Source organism: Trichosurus vulpecula, chromosome 3, assembly GCF_011100635.1.
Source record: "Trichosurus vulpecula isolate mTriVul1 chromosome 3, mTriVul1.pri, whole genome shotgun sequence".
Classification (NCBI taxonomy): domain Eukaryota; kingdom Metazoa; phylum Chordata; class Mammalia; order Diprotodontia; family Phalangeridae; genus Trichosurus; species Trichosurus vulpecula.
In genome coordinates, this window is record NC_050575.1 from 224,973,674 (window position 1) to 225,001,169 (window position 27,496).

A 27,496-nucleotide genomic window follows, 5' to 3' on the forward strand; every position below is an offset into this window, starting at 1 on the left:
TAATAGTGATTTAGAGCATTTTTTCATATGACTATAGAAAGCTTTAATTTCTTCCTCTGAAAACTGCCTGTTCACATCTTTTGCCCATTTATCCATTGGGGAATGATTTGTATTCTTATGTTCCTTGTATATTTTAGAGATGAAGTCTTTGTCAGAGACACTGTAAACCCAATATTCTTTCCACTCTGATGCTCATGTGTGGGTCACTCAGCTCAGTTGTTGGCCAATAAGGGTGTAACTTCAAAAGCTAGCTCATGGAGGGGGTACCAAATCCCAGTGGTTGGTCCCTTGTCTACCATGTAGAGGTCCATTCTTTGGGCTGGGTAAGTATGAGGAGCTCCCTTCTAGAAGTTGCCACATTGCTTCAGCTCCACCCCACTCTTCATCTCAGCCACATGCTCCCACTGCTCCCTGCTCAGCCTGCTTCCACCTGAAGAGCCCAGTTCATCCTGTTTCCATAGTTTCTTTTCTCAGTCAGTGCCATCAAAAAGCTCTGGGCTTGTGTTAAAAGCCATCTCTGTCAGCCAGGCCCTTGGTGTTGGCCCCAGCATTTCTCACTGATTGCATGGATTGTTTTCCCCTCGAACTCCCACTATCTACTGATGGTCACCTTGGACTTTTGATCATTAGCCTTGCTTAGCCAGCCTCCGGATGCCTGCGTCCTCCCAGTTCCTGCCTGTTCACCTGATCTCCGGCTTGCTCTCTGCTCTGAACTTTGTTCTTCATGTGTGCCCTTTGATTTTGGCTTACCCACTTGTTCTGACCCATATCTATGTTCTCGACATTGTATATCCTCCCTTTGAATTGCCTGCCTGGTTAAACAAGATAGACTCCAACTTGACTCTGCCAGGTCTTCTCCAACCCAAATCCTTCTTTCATGAGATCCTATCCTGACCCCCCATCTCTTGTTTCTGATTCCTCACTCTGCAATACAACACTGCTAGCTCCTATGGCTTGACTGATCTCACCTCAAAGGGTGGAGATTCTGCCATAGATTACAGTGATCCTATTGGGGGTAATTCCATTAGGTGGGTTAGGAAATAAATGAAGTAGGTCAATGGGCTTGATCTTTAAAATGTGCCCTCCACATATAGCCAAAGGAGGTTGAAGAAAGCCCCCACAGATATCAATATATTCACAGAAGCACTTTTTAGGCAACAAAGAACTAGAAACAAAATAGATGCTTATCAATCTGGGGAATAACAAAACAAATTGTGGTACATAAATTTAATAAAATTACTGCTTCATCAGAAGTAATGGATATGAAGAATTCAGAGAAGCTTGAGAAGACCTGTGTGAACTGTTGCAGAATGAACTAAGTAGAACCAGGAAAACAATATACACAGTGACAATAACAATGTAAATGGAAAAACGATCAACAAAAGTCCCCCCAAACTGAACACCTTGTAATCATAATGAATAGCTCTGGCTTTGGAGAAGAGTTTTAAAAAATTCCCTTCCCTCCTTTCTTTGCAGAAGTGGGGCTTCTATGGAACCTTGGATATACTTCCAGCTTCAGCTGATGTGTTGGTTAGTTTTGCTGAACTGTTTTCCTATATTTGTTTTAAAATCTTTGTTACAAGGGATAAGCAGGGTAAGGGAGAGGGATATATTTAGAAACAAAGCTGTGATATAAAAACAAAACATATTAATAAAAATTTAAAAAATTAAGGCTATTGCTTTGTGCACCCAAGTAAAAAGGATATCTATAGAATATCCCTGGGCATCTAAAATAGCAGGATTAAAAAGATCAGATATAGCCTATGCAACCACCCACTTTGGTAGGTCCTGTCAATTGATGCCCTTTGACTTCTAAGGATATAGCCCAAGATGGTGGCAGTGACAGCCTGGAGCTTCCAACTTTACAGATGACTTCTACAATTTGTGTTACAGCACATTTGGGAATGAAAACCACCAGTGTGACTGCCAAGAGGTGCCACAGACTGCCCCAATCCTTGCCCTTCCACCTCTCCACAACTCTAGGAGTTTGGTCCTATTCCAAGCTCTAGAGAGTCAGGTTCTGGATGCAGGAGAAGCTGGAGTACAGATAAATTATATTAGGTCCCAGGATGAGATCTCAGAAAGAGTCTGAACCAACCTGCTTTCTTTTTCAAGGTCTCCATCCTAGACCAGGGTTGGAAGGGGATATCTCAGAATCAAAAGATTTAGAGATAGAAAAGATCTTAGAGTCAGTCAGTCAGCAGACATTTATTAAGCATCTATCTGTGTTAGGCACTGTACTCAGGGCTTGGGATAGGAAAAACGGTAAAAGACAGTCCTTGCCCTAAGGAACTCAGAATACAATGAACCTCTTACAGGTCATCTCATGTAGTTCTCTCAATTTATAAATGTTAAAACTGGCCTGGGATTTCCCTAAGATCAAACAAGTGATAAAAAGGAGTACCAGAAACTGAACTCAGTCTTCTGACTCCAAATCTAGTCCTTTTCCCAGGAGACCACAATGCCAAGGGCCATATGTTGGTGTATGTCCAACACCAATAGCCTCCTCAGCACAGCTTGGAGATTTACTAAGAGACCTTAAGAAGGTTGTGTATTAGACACTAAATTTGAGGTCTAGCATCTTCTGGTTTAGTAGAGGGCTGCAGAGCTATCTCCATGATAATCATGGTACAGATATAGCTACTGGGCAGAAGTAATGGACTTGACATGGGCCTTCTTTCCTGTCTGCATATTCAGACTGAGTTTTTGCACCAATGAACCGTTTTGTCATTAAACCAGTCTAAAAGGTACAAAGTGCCCAGATGTTATGCCAAAGGGATACAACAGCATGACTGAGCATAGCAGTAGCATGGAATGGAAACAGGACATGATTAGAAATCAGAAGACCTGAGTTCTAGGCCCAGCTTTGCCATTAACCAGTTTTGTGACTACAGGTAAGCCCCTGGCCCTCTCTGGACCTCAGTTTCCTCCTGTGAAAAATAAAGGTGTTGGATGAGAATTTCTTCGGGAGGTCTTTTAGCTGTAATAGATCATGGTTAGATAAGACTTTGTAGATACTACCTTGATGCATTCTTTGGATCTGTTCCCAGATGCACTACGTAGCCTCCTCCCCGATAGACTGTGAGCTTGCCCCAGATGGGCTGACCTCGTAGCTGGGTCTGGCTTTGATACTGCCAGGCCTTGGAAAGGCTAGAGCTTTCATTGCAAGCAGAGCTATTCCAACCTTCACCATAGTCAGACATGTCTTCAGCCTCCAGGGAATATGGTGCATGACACTCATGAAGAGAAGCCCACAGCTCCTGGGTGACAGGGCAGGAGTCATTGCGGACTCTGACTTGACGGATCTGGGCACTTCCAACCAGCTTTGAGTTTCCATCTGTGATAAAGCCTGAGCAGGAAAGTCAACTAGGTGTGAGTAAACCATTCACTGAGAGGTAGTCATGGGTCCATGGCTGTACTGTCCCATCACTATACACACTGGGTCCCAGAGCCTAGCTTGTGACATTAACTCACTTTTCCTCATTGTCAATGGGGCTGAGGGGAGCTAACATCCAACCTTAATGGAACCACCACATTTAAACTCAATGTCAGAGTCCTAGATATGCTTATAGAGGGAATGGAAATGACACTAAAAAAATACTAAACCAAGTATATACTCAGAGGAGTCTGTGCTAGAAGTGTCATAATTCTGAGGGTATTGAGGAACTGATTCTCAAGATTTCAGAATCAGAGGAAAGTACCAAAGCTATGAAAGAAATAGACTTCATATTTGCCCCCAAAAGAAGACCAAGAGAATAACCCATAACTGTTGACAGCTTGTCTAATTTGCCATCTATATAAAAAAATTTATGAGACTAATCTATGTAGATATTGAGGTTGTCTTTGATGAATTCATACAGGAATAAGCAGAACTTCACAAGTGATATTTCAGTTAGACCTTATCCTCACTATCACACAATTGACTGAAAGATGCAGAGACTACAAGATCCCACTGTGCTTGTTTTTTGACTACAAAAAACATTTGGTTTGATAAAGCAAAACCTCTCCTTGGGCAAGTCCTTCAAACTCTCTGAACCTCAGTTTCTTCATCTGTAAAATGAGGAGGTTGGACTAGAAGGACTTTAGGGAGGAAGGGAGGAAAAGGACAGATAAAGGGAAAGAGGAAAGAACATTCTCTTTACCTGGATATGAACTGTACAAATTGCTCACTAATGTGGTCTTGGCCCACACAAAAAATTCCTGGAAACTGAGCACACCTTGCAGCCCCGTAGAGAAGCTGTTCTCCAGGTGCCTGTTGAAGTAGTAGGCATTGGGGTCCCTTTGTCCATAAGCAACCAGCAAAAGCATCCATAAGAACCCTATGTAAGCTAGAAAAGAAGAAAGGTCTGTTAGGAGGCTTTGTGAGCCTCCCAAATGAACCTCTCTCATGGCCTAAGAGATGACTGACCTCATACAAATGTCTTCCCCACAAAGGGTTCCCCTCCAGACTTATACCTGCCAAAGTTACCACCATTCTCCTGACCACAAAACTTTGGCCATTAAGGTCAAACTCAGACGCATCTTCATGAAGCCTTCCCTAACATCCTTCCAACTCCACCCTGCAGCTGAAACTGACATCTTCCTCCTTTACATTTCTCTTAGCACTTGGTCTGGTTCTTTCCTTTGTGCCCATTTCACTTTCTATACCTGATTCTTTCATTTATTTTATTTTAAAATTAAATCTTTTTTTAAATGAACAAAAATAAATTTTCCTCTCCCTCTTCCCTGTAAAGAAAAACAAGACCCTCTTAACAAATGCAAGTAATCAATCACTCATTCACTTTTCTCTATTACATTTATTTGTGTATATGTCTTTTCCTCTATAAGATTACAAGTTCCTTGAGAACAAGGCCTGTGTTATATCTAGTTATAACCCCAGAACTGAACATAGGAACCTGCATAAGTAGAACGTAATTAATAAGTATTGGTTCAATTGAATTGAATCTGTGATTCATCCCTCCCCGGCTTTCCCAATAGTGACCAAATCTTGTTGATTCTTCCTTCATAAAGCCTCTACTACTCTTCTCCTCCTTAACATTCCCACCACTACAATTCTTCCCTGGACACCTGGACGGGCTTTAGGATTGGTGGGAAGAGTCGACCTTGACTGGGAAACGAATGAAAAAGGAAATCGGCTAAGGAGAGACCTTACCCAATATTTCTCGAATTAAGGCAAATGCTCTCTGCTCCTTGAGGCGATTCCTCTTCATCTTCTCAACATCAGCATCAAGAGGTGGTTGGTAAATGCCACTTTGACTGTCCCTACGGGCTCGGAAGAAAATGTCTGAATCTGTCAATGCAAAAGAAAGTGGCACCCTTGTGGCCTGAGAGCTTTTCTCCTGGGGTCTGACATATGTGACCCATAGGAATTTCTTTCATAAGTTACATGGAAACTACAATAGAAGAGAAATGTTGGTGGGATCTCAAACCCATGTCTGGGGGCACACATGCTGTTGACCAGATGAATAATGGGGGATTCTAATCAAGAAATCTTGTAGAACTTTATAGTTAGGGAGCTGGCATCTCAGCCTTTCTGGGAGCGACAATTACTTTAGGTAGGGCTCCCTTGGGAAAACCCCATGATTCTGACTTCAGACTAGGTTCCTGCCCAAGAGGATTGGAGAATCTTGAACAGGGCCTGGATGGGGTCCCTCCTCGATCTCTACTCAAGGAAATACCTGTCCCAGTCAGTCTCCAGGGCCGAGTCATGCTCATTGGTCTCTGAATCAAGCAAAACGAGCTCTCAAGATAAAGGCTACATGCAAACTCAGAGGTCTCTGCTTGCTCTGAAGAGTCCTTGGCTCTCACTGTGTCTTTCTGTTTTCTGAGAGGCTTTCATAGGGAACTATTAGTGCTACAGGTTGGTCTTACCCAGACCAAGCTACTCAGTCAGTGTCCCAGACACAGTGTCTCACAGAAGGCTCTTGGGTCTATCCCATGCCATGACTGGTCTTGCCTTGGGGCCAGAGGAAGTACGCCCATAGTGTTCTACATTCAGATTCAGATCTGCAGGTCTAGAAGGGGAAGGGTGCAATATGACCAGTTTTTTTTTCTATATCAGTTTCTATAAGATTCAATAAGACTGTTATAGTAATCTTACCCCCCTCAATGTACTCTGTGATCCAGCGATACTGACTTCTTTGCTGTTCCTCAGGAACAACACTCCATATCCTCACTCCCAGACATTTTCCCTGGCTGTCCTTCATGCTTGGAATTCCCTCTCTCCTCATCTTTGCCCCTTGGCTTCCCTGATTTCCTTCAATTCTCAATTGAAGTTTCACCTTCTGCAAGGAGTCTTTCCCAATCCTCCTTAATCTTAGTGCCAGCCCTCTGAGACTAACCCCTATTTATCCTGAATATATCTTGCCTGTGCACTGTTGCTTGCATATTGTTTCCTCATTAGATTGTGAACTCCTTAAGAGGAGGTTTTTGTTTGTTTTGGGTTTTTGCCTTTCATTTTATCCCCAGTGCTTGTACAGGGCCAGCCTGACACACAGTAGGTGGTTAATAAATACTAAGTGGTTGATTGCTAGTATGTCATACGTATAAAGCACGTCATATGCAGTTTCATGAAAAGAACATGACCTTGGAGTCAGAACCTGAGAGTGAATCTCAACTCTGTCACTAGCAGTGTGACCTTGCACAAGACGCCATATCCTTGGGCCTTAGTTGCTGCATTTATAGAATGAAGGGGCTGGACTAGATCTTTATGGCCCCTTCTAACTCTGTGTCTATAATCCTATGCTGTCCAACCCATTTCCTGTCCTCTCGTTTGATCCTCATCACAACCTGTGAAGGAGGCAGGACAGAAACTGTTACTCTGCTGATGAGGGAACCAAAGATCTCAGAGTTGCCCAAGATCATACAGCTAACCAGCCAGGCAACAAGCAGTCAGCAAGCATTTATTATTATTTATTGCTAATTAATTAACTAGTCAGTGGCAGACCCAGGACTTGAACTAGAATCTTTTGACTCCAAATCTATTTCTCTCTTCCCCATGCTCTGATGCATTCCTGTAAGTGTCCAAGAGGAGAGATGATGCCCTCTCTTTTCTGGTACTGTTTTCACCTTTCTTTGTACCTGTAGCACTTAGGACAGGACCTAGAACTTATTAAATGCTTAATAAATGATTGCTGACTAATTTTACTAGGAACCATTAAGTGCTTGGTAACTACTGGGCTCCTTGATGATTCTGCCAGATCCTTCCTCTTCACACCTTGTTGAGGGGGAGGCTTACAGGTTCCAAAGAAGTGGTGTTGGGTCAGGGACTAGGAGATACCTATCCAGGAATAAGAGGGGAGGTCCAGGAAACTGTGAAGGCAGTAGGAGTAGCAATTCTTCCTTCTCCCTTGTTAAAGCAATGCCACAGGAGCTGTTGAACTTGACACCTTTAAAGTCTGAAGGGACCTTAATAAACATTTAAACTAGCAGTTGTCAAAGTGTGTTCTGAGGACTCCTGTTTGTCCTGACACCCTTTCAGCGAGCCTTTGAAAACAAAACCATTTTTATAATAATACTAAGATGTTATTTGCCTATTAAAATATTCCTCTCTTGTCCAACTACATAATTGTGTGAGGCCAAATTTTCTTTATATGCAACCAAAACAATATATTGCGACAGACTAAATGCAGAAACATTGGCCTCAACTCCCTACAGAAGAAGATATGAGAATACCACTATTTTCTATTAAGCCAGACCTTAAAGAGATTTGCAAAAATATAATAATGCCACTCTTCTCACTAATTTTTTCTTTTGTGAATTTTAGTTATTTTTCATGAGCATTTTATTTATGTTAAGATTTAATGGATTTAACTGTTATTTTAAATGAATTAAATAAAAATTTTAAAATGTATTAGTTTTTATTTCTAATGTGAATAACAATAGATATGACAGTCATAAACAAAAAACTTTTTGAAATCTTCAAAAATTTTTAAGAGTGTAAAGGGGTTCTGGGATCAGCAAGTTTGATAACTACTGATTCAATCCAACCCCCTCATTTTACAGATGAAGAAACTGAGGCCTAGAGAGGGGAAGTGACTGGCCTAAGGTCATCTGGCTAAAGTAGCATATCCTAATTCAAACTCACCTTTCACTTGAAGACCTTATTGACAAACCCACTACCTTCTGAGACAGCTCATTCCCACCTTTGAACAGCTTTAATTGCTCAGAGGGCAGCTAAGTGGTATAGTGGACAGAGCACTGGGATTGGAACCAGAAAAACTCATCTTCATGGGTTCAAATCTGGCCTCACACACACTTACTAGCTGTGCAAACCCTGTTTGCCTCAGTTCCTCATGTGTAAAATCAGTTGGAAAAGGAAATGGCAAATCACATTAGTATCTTTGCCAAGAAAACCCCGATTGGGACCATGAAGAGTTGAAACTAGAAAAGACTTGGAAAATTTGAATTTGAATAACTCCTTAACAACACAGAGCCTAAATCTGCCTCTCTACAGCTCACACTCGCTGGTCCTAAATCTCTTCTCTGGAACCAAATACAGTAAGTGGAAAAAAGCTGGGTTTGGAGTCAAGAGGTCCTAGTCAGTGGCGTGACCTTGAACAAACTACCTAACCTCTCTGTGCTGGAGTTCCCTCGTCTGTAAGTGAGTGTGTTGGACTAGGTGACCTCTGAGGCTCCCTCCATGCTTACACATACGGTCTTGTGATACCATGATTATGAGTGTAACTATATTATAGCCAAGACAACTAAGGCTCAGAGCGGACAATGAATTACACAGTGTCACGTAACAAACTGGTGACATCAGGACCAGGATATAGCCTTGGAAACTCTTCACTTAACTAAGGCAGCTTATTTTGGTGAAGAAAAGTCTATTTCTGTTGAACAAATGAATATTCATACGAGGCAAAGGAAGGATAATTTCTTTTGAATCAGTCCGTGTAATAACAGAAGACGACTTTAGCTCCAGGGGTGCGGAGGCAAAGCCCCCGCAAACTCCCAAATGAGGGCTATACCAGGGGAGTTTTCGCCGTACTCCCAGTAATTACCTGGGCCACACAGGCGTCCAGCCACAGGTACTGAATAGTCCTCCTCTTGATCAATTTTCTTCAAGACCAGGGCAAAGAAGGCAGCAAACCCCAGGACCTGAAATTCAATTCAATAAAGATTAACGAAGTACGGTGCCGGGGATAAAACAACAAAAACAAAACCGTCTACCCTCAGGGAGCTTACATCCTCCTGAGGGCCGCCGGCTACGAGTGCTAAGACTCACGGGGCCCACCAGATATTGACTTCAGATCTCTTCTCCTCCTGTCCAACGTCTCCGCTGTGAGAGAGGCACAAGGTCCCATCACGCTGGGCAATCTCTATATTCTCTTCGTGTGAACTGTAATATAATAGCTTAACTATCTTATTCTGCCATTTCCTTCTTCAAAATATTTGCAGGGGGCATTCTCCTTGCCTGAAACATACCCCTTTTTCATCTTGGCCTCTACAAATCCTTTTCTTTCTCCAAGGCCCAGATCAGGAGCTACCTTCTCCATGAAGGAGAACACTAATCCTCACAGCTGAAAATGACCTCTCTTTACTCAAATCTTCCTAGATGATTCTGTCTGGATTTATCCTTTGTTTCCACAACTTCTTACCTTGCATTAAACCTTTCTGAGTACCTGTTATTTTCTCATAGTAGAATGCATGCAACTTAAGGGCAGAGGACTTAGAGGTTTTTTTTCTTTTTTGCAGGGGGGGGGAAGGCAGGGCAATTGGGGTTAAGAGACTTGCCCAAGGTCACACAGCTAGTAAGTATGTCAAGTGTCTGAGGCTGGATTTGAAGGTTTTTTTTTTCATCATTGTATCTCCAGGATCTTGGACAAAGTAGGAGCTTTAACACGTACTGACTGACTGATGCTTAATAAATTTGTGGAAATACATTAAAGTGAACAAAATAGAAAGCACCACACTTAACAATTAAGAGGTAACAATCTGGGTAGACCTGGACACTTAGATTAACAGAGAGTCACCAGCTACGATCTTCTTGGTAAGACGGAGGACCACCAGGTCTTAGTATCTGCTTTGCCACAAAGTCCTAAGATCCACTGGGCCTTAACATTTGTCCTCTAGACCCCATGAACATTACTATCTGACCTGGTGGGGAACCCTAAGGACTCCTGGGCCTTGCTATCCTCTTATATGTGTTGTGTCTTCAATTAGAATGTGAGGACTTTGAAAGCAAGGACTCTTCTACTTATCTCTTTGTATCCCAAGTGCTTATTAGTAAGGGCTCAATATATTTTAAAATTCACCTTTCATTCATTTATTGACTCGGGGAGAAATGATCATGAGGGAACGGTACTGAAAAGATGACTTTGAGATACTCTGTGATGGTATACCCGGTGCCTGTCTTCTCAGGAAACACATTGACCCCATATGGCAACTGACCTAACTCAAACCCATTCAGGTAGGTGGCAGGAAGAAGAAGCCAGGCCCTGGAAGACTGTAGGGAACATTACCTTCAGGGGCTGGGTGATGAAAACACTTTCCACAAATGAGACTGCCATGGAAAGAAGCCATTTGATGGAGTTGTCTTTCCCATAGTGCAGCCCATATAGCATGGTGAAAAAGGCTGCAACACCACTGGTGCTTACAACAAGCAGCCAGCCAATGAGGGCAAACCACCAGGGCAGGCCTGGGCTAGCACAGCCTTGCTTGCTGGACCCAATGATGCTCACTATAGACTGAACTCTAAGAAGAAAGAAGAGAAGGAGAAGTGAGAGGAGAGTGAGGGGGGAGGGGACAACACAGAGTTTAACCCTCTGAGGAAAATTCTACTTTGCTCGTAGAAGCAGATATAAGGCCCATCAATTAGCTGGGTAGGACTATTTCTGGGAATGGTTAAACTCAGGTTAATATCTTCATTTTAAAATGCCCTTGGCCTAACAGTGAATTTGGTTTCCATAACGAGTGAGGAGAATTATTTTTAGTCCATTTCCAGGTTCTCTCTCCTTATAGAGTTGGGGTGGGCAGTTTCCATTATATCACCACTCTCCCAAAAAGCCCTGTACCATCCAGGGCAAGCCTTCAGATTCAAAATACCTAAAGGCTTAGATGATCCCCTCAGAAATTAAGGACTAGAGGATGGCCTTCCTCCTGGAAAGGAGCCCAAAGGAGTTGGTTAACTGACTCTTTTCTCAGGCTGCAAAGGTCTAGATGTTGTTGTCAGTGAGATGGAGAAGTCTTACTGAGAGACAAAGAAGTCTTACTTTTTCTGGAATCTTCCTCTCAGCAAGACTAAGAAGGTAGGCTTGGGAAAGGGCCAGGGGTGAATCTGGGTAAATGTGATAAGGACCTCTGCCCAGCAGATCCAATGAGAGATTTTTTGACCTGAGGGACATAGAACTTAAGAACTCTTCCTCTCAGGAGGACTAAGAGAGTGGGATTGGCAGAGATGTACAGGGTAAATCTGATTAAATGTGACCAGGAGTGCTTCCCAAAAGGGCCACCTCCTCCCCATCTGCAGTAGCTACCAGCTGAGCCAGGCTGGGTCAGGTGGAAGGTAGGGTCCATGCTGTTTCCCTAAGGCAGAATCAGTCTGATCCAAGGTTACCTCACACTGGCTGGTTCTTGGGAACTATCTTGGTTTCCCAGAAGGCTTTTCAGGGTCCGGACCTGCACCATTGCCTGGGCATGGCTCTTAGGATCCTGGAAACCATGAGGCCCCAGAAGTTCAAGCTCTTTCTCTATGTGTTGAAGATGCATAAAGAGATAATGACTGTAATCACTGCTCTGGAGCCAATTCTTCATCTCCTTCTTGATTCTGGGGATTCTGGTTTGCTCTGGGTGATAAAGAGAGAAATAACATGCCAGTAGGTGGACAGACATAAAAAGGAAATTGCTCTTACTGTCCCCTAATCCTCCAAACTCTCTGCTACCTCAAGGACTAACTCTGAATATAGGATACCAGCACAGGTATATTGCTTCCTTGGCCTCAGGACAGGATTGGTAATAGCATGTAGTCAGAGCTTTCTATAGAATGGTTGGGCACATTGGCAGGGTTGGTTGGTCTGGGCAGGACTAATCTGTAGTGCAGGGGTGAGGGCCAGAAACAATCTAAGGGTCAGAGAAAGCCAAAGGGTAGGTAGAGGTTGGGGGTGGGGAAGAGGTGTCATAGAGAAAGAATGCACATATTTGAGGTCCAGAAATGTGGGTCAGCAAAACAGGAGCCATCACTATCAAAAGGTTGAAACAGTTAAGCATAGGCTGAGTTCAAGCAAGGGTCCAAGGAACCAGATATTCAGGTAAGTTTGAGTTAATATAGAAAGGATTTACAAATTTAACTACTTTGGCAGAAGGATTGGGCCTCTCTGTCCTTTTAAGATCTAGATTAGGGGCTAAACCCACCCCTTGATATTCTGTATAGGAGCTTTTAGCACAGCTCTCTACCAAGGTTGCTTTTTCTTGAATTAGATATTGGTGAGCTGAGAGGGGTGGAATAGAAGATGGAGGGCCACTGAGGTGTAGAAACACAGGAGAGGTGGGGGAGGGGGGAGGGAAGAGTGACTCCTTTTTGACAATTAAGCAGACAGGAATCAGGGCTTTTGGGCTACTTCTTGACTGCCACAATGTGAAAGTCCAGAGGTCAGAAGCATCCCTTTGAAGATTTCTAGAGCTGCCTTCTTGAAGCTCTTGTTTTCATAGAATTTGAAATCAGAAGACAGGTTTGAATCCTAGTTCTGCCACTTCATAGGACCATAGACTTAGTGCTGGAAGGGACTTTGGAGGTCATCTAGTCAAGTCCACTCATTTTACTGATGAGGAGACTAAAGCCAGAGGTTCAGGGACTTGCCCAAGCCCACTCCTGAGTGTTGGAGCTATGATGAAAGTTGAGGTCTTCCAGACTCTAGGTTCTAGTACTCTGTCCAGTACACCATATTGTCTTGGGAAAGCCTCTTAGCCTCTCTAGGCCTCTTCTTCCTCATCTGTGGAATGAAGGAATTAGACTACACAAACTGTATATTTCTTTCTAAATTTATGATCCCATGACCTCCTATAAGGCTGATTCCTTTCTCAAAAACAAAAACCTGAAAAGGATAGTTAACACATACATATCCACACATTATGATAGGGAGACCTGTGATTTAGTTGATATAGGGAACTCCTAGATGAGAACATTCTCTCTACCGAGTCAGATCAGCACCTTTTCTGCAACTTATAGTCTTAAAAAATACCTAGAGTAAATGAGAAAAAAGTTAAGTGACTTACTCAGGGTCAAATAGCCATTATGTGTCAGAGGAGGGACTTGAACCCAGCTCTTCCTGTTCTGAGGTCATCTCTCTATCTGGCAACATATTATATTGTCTGTCATAGATCTGTAATATGTCTATATCTATATTTATATCTGTATCAGACACATATACGTATATACAACAAAATATACATATTTAGTGCCATTTGCCAACCAAAGCAACCTTGGAAAAAATGCATGTGCATCCAAGAACTTTATAATTTTTGAAGTCTTTTTATATTTATGTTACATTTACATTTATATCACATTATATTCACATTTGTTTATTTATTATATTTATGTTTACTAAATGCCAGAATCAGGATCCAAAATAAAATTTTGACAGAGCAGAATAAAGAACTAAATTTATTAAGATAGAATTTAGCAGGGATAAATGTATTCTTATACTCGGATTCAAAAAAATTACTTCACAAACATAAGAAAGGGAAAGCAATAGTTCATATGTAAAAGATCCGGGTGTCTTAGTGAACTACAAGCTCCATATAAGTCAGCAATTTGAAACAGCAATGAATAAAACTAACTTGACCTTGGGCTACCCTCAGAGGTGATGGTTCTCTGTACTCTTCCCTGATCAAACCTGGTCTGAAATATTGTGTTCAATTCTAAGCACAGCATTTTAGAAAGGATGTTGATAAATAGAGGGTTCTAGGGAGGGCAACTAGGGTGGTATTAAAGTTCAAGTTTAAGTTCTACGGTGATAGGCTGGAAATAGGCATGGAGAAAAGAAGACTCATTAAGGACATGATAAGTGTCTTCAAATATTTGAAGAGCAGTTATGTGAAAGAGGAAATAAATTTCTGAATAAATTTCCCAAAAGAACAGAATTAGGATCAATGGTTGGATTTATGTTTATCTTAAGGAAAAACTTTCTTGCCATTAGAATGATTCAGAAGTGGAAAGATCAGCTTTTGAAAGTAGTGCATTCCCTTTCGTGGAAGTCTTTAAGCCAAGGCTGGAGGACTACTCTTAGGGAATGTTACAGTGGGACTGCCTTTTTAGGTATATGTCACATTAAGTGTCCTGTCTTTTTGGAAATTCTGATATGTCCTCACTCTATAAGAGATTTATTCTTCTTGCAACTTACCTTTTAAGTTGACAGATTTGAGGGTGAGGATGGAGACATCCTCTTTCTTCCTGCCCTCCTCATTAAAATCTTTTCCAGCTTTGTTCTGTGGGCAAATGATCTCCTCTATTAAAGCCAATAGTTTATTGATATCCATTGATTTCCCCACATCTGAGCCTAAAGAAGGTGATGAAATCTTCAGAGTTTTAAGCAGTGAGCTGACAATTCTCCAAATATCCTGCAAGTTGAAAAAACAAAAACACTGGTCTCCTGCAGGGATCTGAGGTCAGTCCTAAATGGCCTTATACGCCCTTGTAGTGGCAGAATGGGTGATGACAGTAACTAACATAGCACTTACTATGTGCCAGGCATCATGCTAAGCATTTACAATCATTATCTCATTTGATCCTCCTAACAACCCTAGGAGGTAAGTGCTATTATTACCCCTCGTTTTACGGATGAGGGAACTGAGGCAAACAGAAATTACGTGACTTTCCTGGGGCTGCATACTATTAGGTGTCTAAGATAGGATTTGAATGCAGGCTTTCCTGACGTCCAATCCAGTGCTCTACCATTATGTCACACTGTGTAGCACGCTGGATGGGCTTGTCATACTTAACAGTATGTGGGACCTTGCACAAAAAATTAGATTTTGCCCTCAAGTATTAGTATTTTTGCAAGGATAGAGTCTGTAAAAATATATAACTAAAAAAAATCGAATGATGGTCTGGCTTTTTGGGATGCTCTCTGTTAGTATTTTTACTCTCTTTTTTATTCTGGGTATAAGGACCTCCAAAATTAGCAGTGGTTTGGGACCCTCAAGACTCCTGCAAAGTAACATGTCAGCACAGTCAGGAAGGAAGTTGATCTGTGAGGCAGGAAGACAAAAGCTGACATCAATAGCCCTGGAAAGGGCAGTTTATAAAAGCATAGCTAGACCAGGCTTCAGGGCTAATGTTTCTAAACTGACGCCTATATTGCAGAATTATGTCAGCAGGAGGAAGAACAAGATATATGAGTTTTCACCGTGGCCAAACAGTTTTGCTCCGGGGAGTCTGTTTACCTAGGTCTGTTTCTGTATCTTTGTATCCCCTGTGTGTCTGTGTTAGAGGGCACTGTGGATAGAGCACTGTGTCTGGAGTCAGGAAAACCTGACTTAGCTGTGTGACCCTGGAAAGTCACTTAACCTCTGTTTGCCTCAGTTTCATCAACTGTAAAATAGGGATAATAACAGCACCTACCTTGTACAGTTGTTATAAGTATCAAACAAGATAACATTTGTAAAGTGCTTGGCATAGAGCCTAGCACATAGCAATAAGTGCTTGTTCCTTTCCCTCTTCCCTTAAGGAGTGGCTGCAAGTTCTCTTGTCCTCACTCTTCTCTCCACTATATGGGCCCAGCCTAGAAGCCGGGTAATCAACAGCCTGAGCTAGTCAGAGAAGCTGGCACCTTTGCCAAATATATTGCCTTTTTGCCCCGTGGAACAATTCCTCTTCTTTGAACATTGTATTAAAACCCAGCCGGGAGGGATCTGTTCTCTTTAGTCCCAGAACATAAAGAGTGAAAACTTGCCTTTGTTACAATCTCAGAGGTGAGGAAGGCCTCCCGTGCAGCCTCTGTGGAAGGAGGGAGCCATGGGGACACAGGACCCTTCCTAGTTTTCTCTTCTTTGGGTGTCCAAGGTCGTGTGTTCCGGAAGATCTGAACAATAAGCAGGTTGATGGGGAACATAAGGAGGGAGCTTTCCAAACCAATCATCACTTCCTGCCAGGTGAATTCAATTTTACCTGAGTGGTCAAAAGACAGTCAATTAGCATTTATTAAGCACACAGCAGGTACTATGCTAAGCACTGGGGATACAAAGAAATGCAGAAAAAAACATTCTCTGGAAGGAAAGTAGAAGATTGGGGGAAAAATTTTATAGATAGTTTCTTGGATAAAGGTCTCATATCTCAAGTATATAGAGAATTTTGTCAAATTTATAAGAATATGAGTCATTCCCCAATTGATAAATGATCAAAGGATATGAATGGGCAGTTTTTTGATGAATAAATTAAAACTATATATAGTTACATGAAAAGATGCTCTAAATTCTAATGCTTGATTAGAGAAAAGTGAATTAAAAGAACTTTGAGATATCATCTCATAGCAATCAGATTAGCTATAGACTGTTGGTGGAATTGAGAACTGATCAAACCATTTTGGAGAACAATCTGGAATTTTGCCCAAAGAGTTATAAAACTGTATAAACTCTTTGACCCAGCAATACCACCATTAGGTCTGTTTCCCAAGATGACCAGGGAAAAGGAAAAGAACCTATATGTTCTTAAAAATATTTATAACAGCTCTCTTTATGGTGGCAAAGAACTGGAAATTGAGGGGATGCCCATCAGTTGGAGAATGGCTGAATGAGTTGTGGAATATGATTGAGATGGAATACTACTGCGCTATAAGAAATGATGAGCTCATTGATTTTAGAAAAACATAGCAAGACTTGCATGAAATAATAACGAGCGAAATGAGCAGAATTTTGTATATAGTAACAGCAATACTGTTCGAAAAACAACTGTAAACAACTAAGTTATTTTGAGTATTATAAATACTCAAATCAACTACAAAGGAAGATGCTATCCATCTCCAGAAAAAGAACTGATAAATAGAAGTATGCTTAGTATGGTTTTATATATATATATCCATCTATAGCTAGATAGATTTGTATCAATTTGTGGCCTTCTCTGGTGAAGGTAGGGAGGGGAGGGAGACAGTTTGGAACTTAAAATGTAACAAAAATAAAATAAAATAACAGTCCCTGTTCCCAAAAATGTCACAGTCCAATGAGTCCAATGTCTATCGATTAAAAGGCAAAGCCTAGTATCTAAGCAACCAATAGCCTTTCCTCATCATTATTCTGTGCTCTGCCCCTTTACTACAAGTATCTTCCTCTAAAATTACCTCTCATTTACAATGAATATATCTATATGTATATAGTTGTTTGCATGTTCTCTCCCCCATTAAAATGTGAACTCCTTGAAGGCAGGGACCATGTTTCCACCTTTTCTTTGTATCTCCAGCAATTAGCACAATGTCTGGCACATATTAAGTGCTTAATAAATACTCGTTAATGATACTAATGATGGTTGATAATGAGAAGACAAACAAAACTGACAGCAATGTTGGCATCTTGACCATCCTCTGGCCCACAGCCCCCATTCAGGCAGGAATTACCCAAGTCCATTTTCTGTTCAGCTGGATCTTTGGGGATCCCCCAAAACATGATGCTGGTCAGCATGGTGCAGAGGAGCAGAGAGAAGCAACAGGACACCCTCTGAACTCTTGTAAATGAGCTTCGAGGGGAGCGGCTGAAAATTGAATACCAAATGTGTCCATCCTGGAAACCCTTAGAGGTCTTCATGAAAAACAGGTGGCTGTAAGAGAGTAGGTAGAAAAGAGGTTTGAAGGAAGAAAGGAAAAAAAGAAAAAGGGGAGGAAGGAAAAGAAGAAATTATTTCTAGCCCTTAACTAAAACCCCTTGCCCATTTTCACATGAGATGTTGATTGGGTGTCTTCCCAGTAAACCTCATCAGTGTTCTTTCTAACTGTTTTAAGACATAAGCAAATGACTATAAAACATAAATAACAGATGCTGCAGATTGAACATGCATGAACAGAACTTAGTACTGGGGGTCATATAAAATGACCAGCCCGGTACATCTGACCTATGAGGCCCATGGCTGCTATTGTGTTGCCTGGTAACTGGGCATGAATCCCATTAATAAGAAGTCACATAAATGACTGTGCCCAACACTGCTTTTAAACAGACTGACTATATTTGTTATCTTTCCCTTCTTAATTTCTTGGTTTCCCAGTGTCTATAATTAGTGTCAATGTTGATAGTTTTCCCTATACCTCCATCATCTTCATCAACATGCACATTCTCTGTGATACTCACATATGTATTGGAACTTACTATCCAGTCATAGGGTCATACACCATGAGAAGTGAAAAAGACCCTAGAAGTTATCTGATCAAGTAGTGTCCAAAGTGCAGACCTTGGTTCCCTGGGAGGAAGGGCTTGACCCTGAGGAGCATTTGATCAACTAATCAGAGGCTGGGAAGATGGGTCACATCATGGGGCTTATCTCAAATACAACTACACCTACTCTTATTCCCCAACACTCCTCTAGTCATTCTTCTCCATAGGCTGTGACAATTCCCAGCCTCCTGAATTTGAAAACCATATTGGTCCTTCAGGGAAGTTATTATCTAATTGTTAACTGGGTACCCACAGCAGCCACTGTTACACCGGTGCTACTGGAAAAATTCCTCTTCCCCCCAAAAACCTTCCCCCTGTCCTAGAGATGACCTGGTGGCTATAGCAGGTGCCCCTCAGAAGGTGGGCTCTATACTCTAGAGCAGTAAGCACTGAATAAGAATTCTATCTCACCTGCCCCATTTTCATTTTGGGTGGGAGAGAGTGAATCACGTTAAGATGAACAGGCATGGATGATTTGTGATCTCCTTTGCAGATCTCATTACATTATCTTTGCCCCCAAACCACTGCTCTTCCAAATTTCTCTGTTACTAAAGAGGACATTACAACCACCCAGGCCTGCATCCTTGGTATCATCCTTGTCTCTTCATCCTTACTCAACCCACATAGCCAATCAGTTGCCAAACCAGGCTCTTTTAACGTCCACAACTCTTATGTATGTCTCCTTCTTTTAAATTGCATAGCTAGGGTTCTAGTTCAGATCCTAATCACTTGCCCCAGTTTACAACAACAGCTTCTTAACTGACCTTCCTGCTTTGAGTCTCTCTCCAATCCTATTTCTCTTCCACAGAATTGCCAAAATGATTTCCCTAAAGTGCATGTCTGTTTATGTCACTCCCTTATTCAATAAACTCTAGTGGCTCCCTACTGACTCTAGGATAAAATTTTTATTTTATCTTTTTTAAACTTTCTATTTTTTTGTGTTATAATGTACATGATTTTTACTATTGTAGTACTTATAAATAATTTATAAATAAACATACACATATTAGAGGTACGTGCTCAGATTTTCTTTTAACTGATACGGTGCACAATCTGAAAACTCTGGAGACGTAGCCCCCTCATTTTACAGATGAGAAGACAGCCCTAGACAAAGGAAGAAACTAGTTCAAGATCACATAGTTAACTGCTCTCGCCCCCAGTTGCTAATACCTTTCCTTCTGAGATCACCATCCAAATACTCAAACCCAGATTTTTGGAGTCTTTTGACTTAGTGTTCTTTTCACTCTATTAAACTTTCTTATAAGAAGTTCTATGTTGGGGCAGCTGGGTGGTATGGTGAGTAGAGCACCAGCCCTGGAGTCAGGAGGACCTGAGTTCAAATCCAGCCTCAGACACCTGACACACTTACTAGCTGGGTGACCTTGGGCAAGTCACTTAACCCCATTTGCCCTGCCATCCCCCCTCTGGAGAGCTGGCCTTAGAGCCAGGACTATAAATTGCCACTGCATGCTGTTCTGCATTGGTAGAGAGAGTTTTCATATCTAGAGTTGCTTATATCAATGAAATCTCAGGTCTAGTTTAACCAAGTCAACCAACCTCCAACAAAGTTCCTCCCAATAACCCTGGTTCTCTCAGCCCCCCAGGCTTTCCCTCCTGTTGCTGAGGAGGTTTCTACAATAAGCCTTCCTAGCTGACAAGCCTTTTATGTTTGTTCCACTCAGGGGCTCTTCAGAATCTGCCCCCATGCTAGGGTTCCCAAGTGCTAGAGAGCTTGAAGAAACAGGAACTCTGGACAGTGAGGCTAAGGACTTCTCAGTGTCCACAGCATAATTTTGAGAAGGGGGTAAGTACCCAGGAAAGAGGAGGGTAGAATAATCCAGGCATGTTGGAGTCAGGAGGCACAGGGACTGGAGTGAAGAGGAACAAATTGTAAAGTTTATTAGTGAGGGGCTCTCCTAAGCCACTTTTACCATAAGAGTCAGTTCTGAATACAATATGATTTCAGCATCCAGAAGAAGATACCCCTTTGCCCCTTTCTTTTATTGGATAAATATCCTCTCTTGGCAAGCCAAGTTCTTCTTTTCAAGGTGAGAGATATAAATCAGAAAATGTAAACATGGGGAGAAAGCCCAGGTGGGAGAAATAAGTACATTTTAGCCCTAGTGTCAATGATGGTATCAGCTACCTGGTGGGGTGATGGGGTCAGGAGGGTACTGGGAACTTGAAGCAGGGAGGCAATGAGATAAACATGGAAAATAAACTTCCTTGATCTATGACCTTGGTTTAGGGAGTATCCAGGCAAGTGAGCACCCTCTAAATCAGGTTCCTATCACTTCTCCTCCAGATTGTTTATTAGAACATCTTCTAACTGGTCTCTGCCTCCAGTGTCTAATCCAGCCTTCCTACAACTGCCCAATTTTCCAAAGGTATAGTCTAACCATGTCACAACTCTGCTCTCAAAACTTCAATGACTCCCTTTGCCTATAAGGATGAACACAAATCCCTTGGCCTGGCACTCGAGGCTCTCTACAATCTGGCTCCAATATACCTTTATAGAGTTATCTCACATTATACCCTTCAGTCATTCTGCTCTGGCTAAATTAAACTACTTACGTGTTCTCAGAACTCAGTGTGCTGCCTATCACACCTCACCAAGCCTGTGACAACCTCCCTCCCTATCTCTTGCTTATTGAGATTCCTCTCTTTCTTCAAGGCCCACCTTGGGAGCAATTTCCTTTATGTAGGGATCCCTGATTTCCCCAGATGAAAATATTTTCCCTTGCCTCACTATTTTTTTTAAGATTTTTTAAACATTTTTATTTAGAGTTTTGAGTTCGAAATTCTATCCCTCCTTCCTTTCCCTCCCCGCTACCTAAGATGGTAAGTAATCAGACATAGGTTATACATGTGCAATTATGTAAAACATTTCCATATTAGCCATTTTGTACAAGAAGACGAATAAAAGAAAAAAAATTTGAAAGAAAGTGAAAAATAACATGCTTCAGTCTGTATTCAATCACTATCAGTTCTTTCTCTAGTGGTGGATAATATGTTTCATCATCAGTCCTTTCAGATTGTTTTGAATTATTGTATTGCTGAGAATAGCTAAGTCATTCACAATTCTTCATCAAACAATATTGCTCTTATGTGTACAATGTTTTCCCGGTTCTATTCACTTCACTATGCATCAGTTCATGTAAGTCTTTCCAGATTTTTCTGAAATCATCCTGCTTGTCATTTATTACAGCACAATAATATTCCATTACAATCATATACCACAGCTTTGGATCTTTGGGTTTATCACATACTAGATTGCTATGGTCACTTACCGTCATGTAATTTGTACTTAACCTATTCTACTGATCAACCACTCTATTTCTTAGCCAGTACTAGACTGCTTTGATGATTACTGCTTTATAATACAATCTGAGATCTAGTATGGCTAGACTATCCTCTTTTGAATTTTTTTCATTGATTCCCTTGATATCATTGAGTTTTTGTTCTTCCAGATCAATTTTTGTTATTTTTTTCCACCTCTACAAAATAATTTTTGATAGTTTGATTGGTATGACACTGAATAAATAGATTTATATAGAATTGTCATTTGGTCTACCCATGAGTAATTAATATTCTTCCAATTGTTTAGCTCTGATTTTATTTGTGTGAAAAGTGTTTTATAGTTGTTTTCATATAGTCCTGGGTTTGTCTTGGAAGGCAGTCTCCCAAGTATTCTATATTGTTTAGTTACTTTAAATGGAATTTTTCTTTCTATCTCTTGTTGCTGGACTTTGTTGGTAATATATAGAAATGCTGATGATGTCTATGGGTTTATTTTGTATCCTGCAACTTTGCTAAAGTTGTTAATAATTTCAAGTAGTTTTTCAGTTGATTTTCTAAGTATAACATATTATCTGCACAGTGATTGTTTTGTTTCCTTATTGCCTTTCTAATTCCTTTAATTTCTTTTTCTTCTCTTAATGCTATAGCTAACATTTCTAGTGCAATATTAAATAATAGAGGTGATAATAGGCATCATTCATCCCCGACTGTATTGGGAAGGCATCTACCTTATCCCCATTACAGACAATGCTTGCTGATGGTTTTAGATAAGTATTACTTATCATATAAGCTCCATTCATTCCTATGCTCTCTAGCGTTTTTAATAGGAATGGGTGTTGTATTTTGTCAAAGCCTTTTTCTGCATCTGTTGAGATAATCATATGATTTCTGTTGGTTTTCTTTTCTTTTTTTTTTTTGGATGAGAAGTTTGGTTTATTTTCTTATAGTTCCAGTAGCTGTTAGCAAAAACCAAATAAATTACACACAAACTTTACAACAGAACAAAATGCCTTTAGCAGCAAAGTAACTATAAAGAGAAAAACTGAATTGATCAAGTAGTAACAGTTCACATAGTGGTATTCTATTTCTATATGGCAAATTTGTATCCAAAACCTTGAAAATTTAGACAAAGGCAGAATGCTATGCTAAGGCCAAAATTAGAATTAAGCTGGAACATTGCTAATTTATCTTTATATAAAGCAAAAATGCTGGTTTGTAAAGGAAAACAGCTACAAAGGGTAGCTGTGTTGGGCCCAAGAAAATGTTTCACACATCTAAAAGTAGTTGTGACAAAGTAAAAACTGCCATCAAAGTATTTATTCCTTTTGTGTTAACGGTATACAGCTTAGACAGTATGTGGAAGATAGACAAAGAAGTGCACAAGATAGAATGAGTAGAATCTATATATGGATGGATAGAGTACCCACACGAATGAGATAATGAAGACAATTAGATATGAAAGTGTAAGTCAGTTTTGAATTAGATCTTCCTAGACAACAGCTTTAACTTCCAAAACAACTCCCTTCTCTGTGAATTATCATAGCTCCTATCACTTTGTCTACACAATGAACTGCCAAGTCTTCTGAAGCCTTCAACTAGGAAGAACTCAACACCTCCCTCCTGAAGTATATAAGGACATAGCATTAAGATATTTTAATATTTAATATACTTCTGACAAGGTACAATGCCTATGTGAATAGTACCTATATTACTTATATAAACATGGATGCTCAGTAGAATAATAGATAAAGAAGCAAAGACTTGTAAACACAATTGCTAAAAAGGATTTTTCCAACAAAACTAAACATGCCCACATCAACAGAGCAAAATTAGTATGGACTGTGGGGCCATAATATGCAAAGTCCCATCAAGGACTTGAAAATTACAACTAGATTCTCTAACACTAGATTCTATCAGTATGACATTCATTGCAGAAGCACAGCTATTAATTAAACAGACACTATCTGTAGAAAGTCAAATAAAACTACAAAAGAAATTACAACTTAATTATGCAAAAGTGCAATTGAACTAGAAACACCAAAAAACCTGAAAACACAAAATCTGGATACTTGTATTTCTAATTTCAATTTAACTTTTTAGCATGTTAACACTGACTTCTCTATCACAATCCATACAGAATGGAAATTAACATTTGTTCAATTTTAGCATTTCCTTTATTAATAGTCAGGTCCCCTGAAGTCTAGCAGCAACATAAAAAGGACCTGAAGGTTCCATAGCACTCTCATTTCAAACAAGGAACAGGAAATGGACTTGTAGATTCATTGTTTAAAAATGTACCAAATCTCAACAGCCTTGCAAATTACCATTCAGAAAACTAGCAGGATTTACATTTCTTATGAAATCTTTAAAGTGAGAGTCCTTTGGAAGGGAGACTTCTTCAAAGCTAAATCTGCAAGCAAGGGGTACTGAGTGTTCTTTAGGTAATTTCCCAAAGACTTTGTGCTACCATTTAAAATTTGTTGTCTTTAATAATATTTGAAACACAACTGTAATTCTGAAGGCAATTTAGGAACTTGAGATTTCATATATACTAAATTACAGGAACACAAATCTTAAATGTCTGTAAGTATGCTTCTTGATTGGACAGGAAACCTAGATTCTATGAGGTGCAGAGGCTTATTTGGCTTCAATTTGAAAAGGATGGTGGTGGGGAACAGGGGGAGAGGTGGTGTCAAAGAGTTGAATCTACATCACAACAGAGTTTTAAGTTCAATTTAGAAGGCCGGACCAAGTGATAAATTAAGTGAGCTACATCTGCTTATAATTTATTGGGCTACAGTTTAAATTTTAAAATATTAAGAATCTCTAATTTGACAGAAAGCTGAGTAGAAAAGGAGTAAGAATGCTTAGGATAGTCTCAAAATAATTGTGTTCTCATTATTTGTTTCTTTACTCAAAGGGAATGTAATCTGATAAAGTGCTTTGAAGATTTTGCCCCCATTTATTAATTCATGAATGCCAGAATGGTTTTAACAGTTGTGCAAAGATCAGTTCTCCTTGTACAGTCAAGCGCTGTTCCCAACTACTAAGCTTGCTTATTTATCCACAGTGAACTTAAGCTGATTTTTTTCAAGTGCATGTAAAATATACACAACACAATGAATTCTAAAACACTTAGCACAAAACAGTCAGATGTAATAACATTTTTCAAATCTTTTGTCACTTGTTCATCATGCTTGAATTCTGAGTATACAGTAGAATTTTAGAGCTACAAGGAAATAGAGCAAGCTCATTTGAACACTTCAAATTACCCAGCATGCTTATTATGAATAATCTCCCCTCCTTCTATCTCAACCTGCTCATAAAGCCATTTTCTGTCACAGCGACATTCAGCTCCACACTTGCTAGAACCACAATTAGGACATGTGTAGAAGCACCCCAGGCAATCTTCATCAAGGCAGTCACAGAGATCCATCCAACTTAATATCGGGAGGCCTTGGGTATCATAGACTTTGCTCTTTGGTGGTATCACTTGCTTGTCTGAATTGGTTGCCTTAGTCTGCCTTCTTTTCTCTCTCTTACCAGTTTCTGGAGTAAATTCAGTTTGCTTTCCTGGATTTGCAAACTGCAAGGACCACAAGGCTTTAGCAGTCCTTCTGTCTGAATCAGTTTTCCTTTTTTGCCGATCTTCAGATTCAACATCCACACTTCCATTGATTATCTGTGAGCATTTTGGACAAAACTTCCAACCCGATGCAAGCTGTCTTCCAAACTTGGCACTTAGGAAAGTGGCATCATCTAAGTCACTTGCACGCAAATTTTTCTTTGCAAGCTTTTTGAGTATGTTAAAAGGATCACAACAAGACTTTTGCAAGTCCTCAAACTGATCAATGTAAATTTTTGCATGATGTAAGCAAATTGTATCGTTTCCAGAGAGGGTCATTCCGGTTCTAAGCTGAAGTAAAAGTGCATCATTTGATGACAATTCTTGCAAAGTCTTGAAGCCAGTATGTCCAGCATAGTATGTCTTATGACATTCATTGGTAGCACGAAGTTGAACTCTAACTGAACAGGGATCCATCTTACTTCCTTAGAACAACCTATTTCACTGTTTATTAAATTCTGCCTAGGTTTTTTTCTGTAGCCTCTAGTAGGTCCTATTGAGGATCACCCTTGCCAGGCGACTGGCCTGGCTCCTGCCACACAGTCCCCCGCACCTCAGCCCCCGGCCCTCTGCAGCCATGAAATAACGGCTCCACATGTAGCAACCAGCAACTCGACCAGCTTGCACCGCCCACCACCAGGGAGAGGACCTCACGAACCTCGGTTGGTTTTCTTATTGATATGGTCAATTATGCTAATAGTTTTCCTAATATTGAAACAGCCCTTCATTCTTGGTATAAATCCCACCTGCTCATAGTGTATGGTCCTTGTGACATATTGCTGTAATCTCTTTGCTAGCATTTTATTTAACATTTTTGCATCAATATTCATCAGGGAAATTGGTCTATAATTTTCTTTCTCTGTTTTGGCTCTTTCTGGCTTGGGTATCTGCATCACATTTCTGTCATAAAAGGAATTTGTTCAGATTCCTTCTTCACCTATTTTTCCAAATAGCTCTATTTTCCAAATAGTTATCTATTCTTCAAATAGTTCCAAATTGTTCTTTAAATGTTTGGTAGAATTTGCTTGTGAATCTATCTGGTCCTGAGGATTTTTTCCTTAGGAAGTACATTGATAGCTTGTCCAATTTCTTTTTCTAAAATTGGGTAACTTAAGTATTTTATTTCTTCTGTTAATCTGAGTAATTTATATTTTTATAGATATTTATCCATTTCATTTAGATTGCCAAATTTATTGGCATATAATTGGACAAAATAGCTCCCAACAAGTCTTAATTTCTTCTTCATTGATGGTGAATTCACCCTTCTCATTTTTGATACTAGTAATTTGGTTTTCCTCTTTCCTTTTTTTAAAATCAAATTAGCCAATGGTTTATTTTTTTTCATAAAACCAGCCTCTAGCTTTATTTATTCAATAATTTGCTTACCTTCAATTTTATTGCTCTCTCCTTTGATTTTCAGGATTTCCAATTTGGTGTTTGAGGATTTTTACTTTGTTCTTTTTCTAGTTTTTTTAGTTGCATGCCCAATTCATTGAACTATTTTTTCTCTACTTTATTGATGTTAGCAATTAGAGATATAAATTTCCCCCTAAGTATCTCTTTGGCTGCATCCTCTACATTTTGGTAGGTTGTCTCATTGTTGTCATTTTCTTTAATGAAATTATCAATTGTTTTTATTTCTTCTTTGACTCACTTGCTTTTTAAGATTAGATCATTTTCCAATTAATTTTTAATCTTTCTTTCTATTATCCATTATCGAATGTAATTTTTATTGCATTATGATCTTAAAAGGATGCCTTTACTATTTCTGCTTTTCTGCACTTGGTTGTGAGGTTTTTATGTCCTAATACATGGTCAATTTTTGGGTAGGTGCCATATACTTTTGAGAAAAAGATATATTCCTTTCTCTTCCCATTCGATTTTCTCCAGAGGGCTATCATATCTAACTTTTCCAGAATTTTATTCAACTCCTTAACTTCTTTCTTGTTTATGGTTTGGCTAGATCTATCTAGTTACAAGAGGGGAACATTGAGGTCCCCCACTAATTTAGTTTTATTATCTATTTCCTCCTGTAACACATTCAGTTTCTCCTTCAAAAGTTTAGATGCTATACCATTTGGTGCATATATGTTTAGTATTTATATGAATTCATTGTCTATGGCACCTTTCAGCAAAATATAGTTTCCTTCTTTATCTCCTTAAATTAGATCTATTTTTGATTTTGCTTTGTCTGAGATCATGATTGCTACCCTTGCT

The 27,496-nt window shown here is 40.1% G+C and overlaps 2 protein-coding genes across 2 annotated transcripts in view; both read right to left on the reverse strand.

The window, feature by feature from the left end:
* The window catches only part of PKD1L2 (polycystin 1 like 2), a 154,643-nt gene that overhangs the window by 47,071 nt on the left and 80,076 nt on the right, over positions 1-27,496 (reverse strand). The window contains exons 28-36 of the mRNA XM_036749929.1: positions 17,547-17,746; positions 15,894-16,108; positions 14,343-14,559; positions 11,561-11,789; positions 10,467-10,698; positions 9,006-9,102; positions 5,153-5,290; positions 4,143-4,328; positions 3,022-3,349 (exon numbers count right to left, since the gene is read on the reverse strand). Coding sequence (XP_036605824.1) covers positions 3,022-3,349; positions 4,143-4,328; positions 5,153-5,290; positions 9,006-9,102; positions 10,467-10,698; positions 11,561-11,789; positions 14,343-14,559; positions 15,894-16,108; positions 17,547-17,746 — 1,842 coding nt within the window. The remainder of the gene's footprint in view (positions 1-3,021; positions 3,350-4,142; positions 4,329-5,152; positions 5,291-9,005; positions 9,103-10,466; positions 10,699-11,560; positions 11,790-14,342; positions 14,560-15,893; positions 16,109-17,546; positions 17,747-27,496) is intronic.
* Positions 24,923-25,696, reverse strand: LOC118844433 (ARL14 effector protein-like). The gene has a single exon (XM_036752324.1). It carries the CDS (start codon positions 25,694-25,696, stop codon positions 24,923-24,925), a length of 774 nt encoding a protein of 257 aa, XP_036608219.1.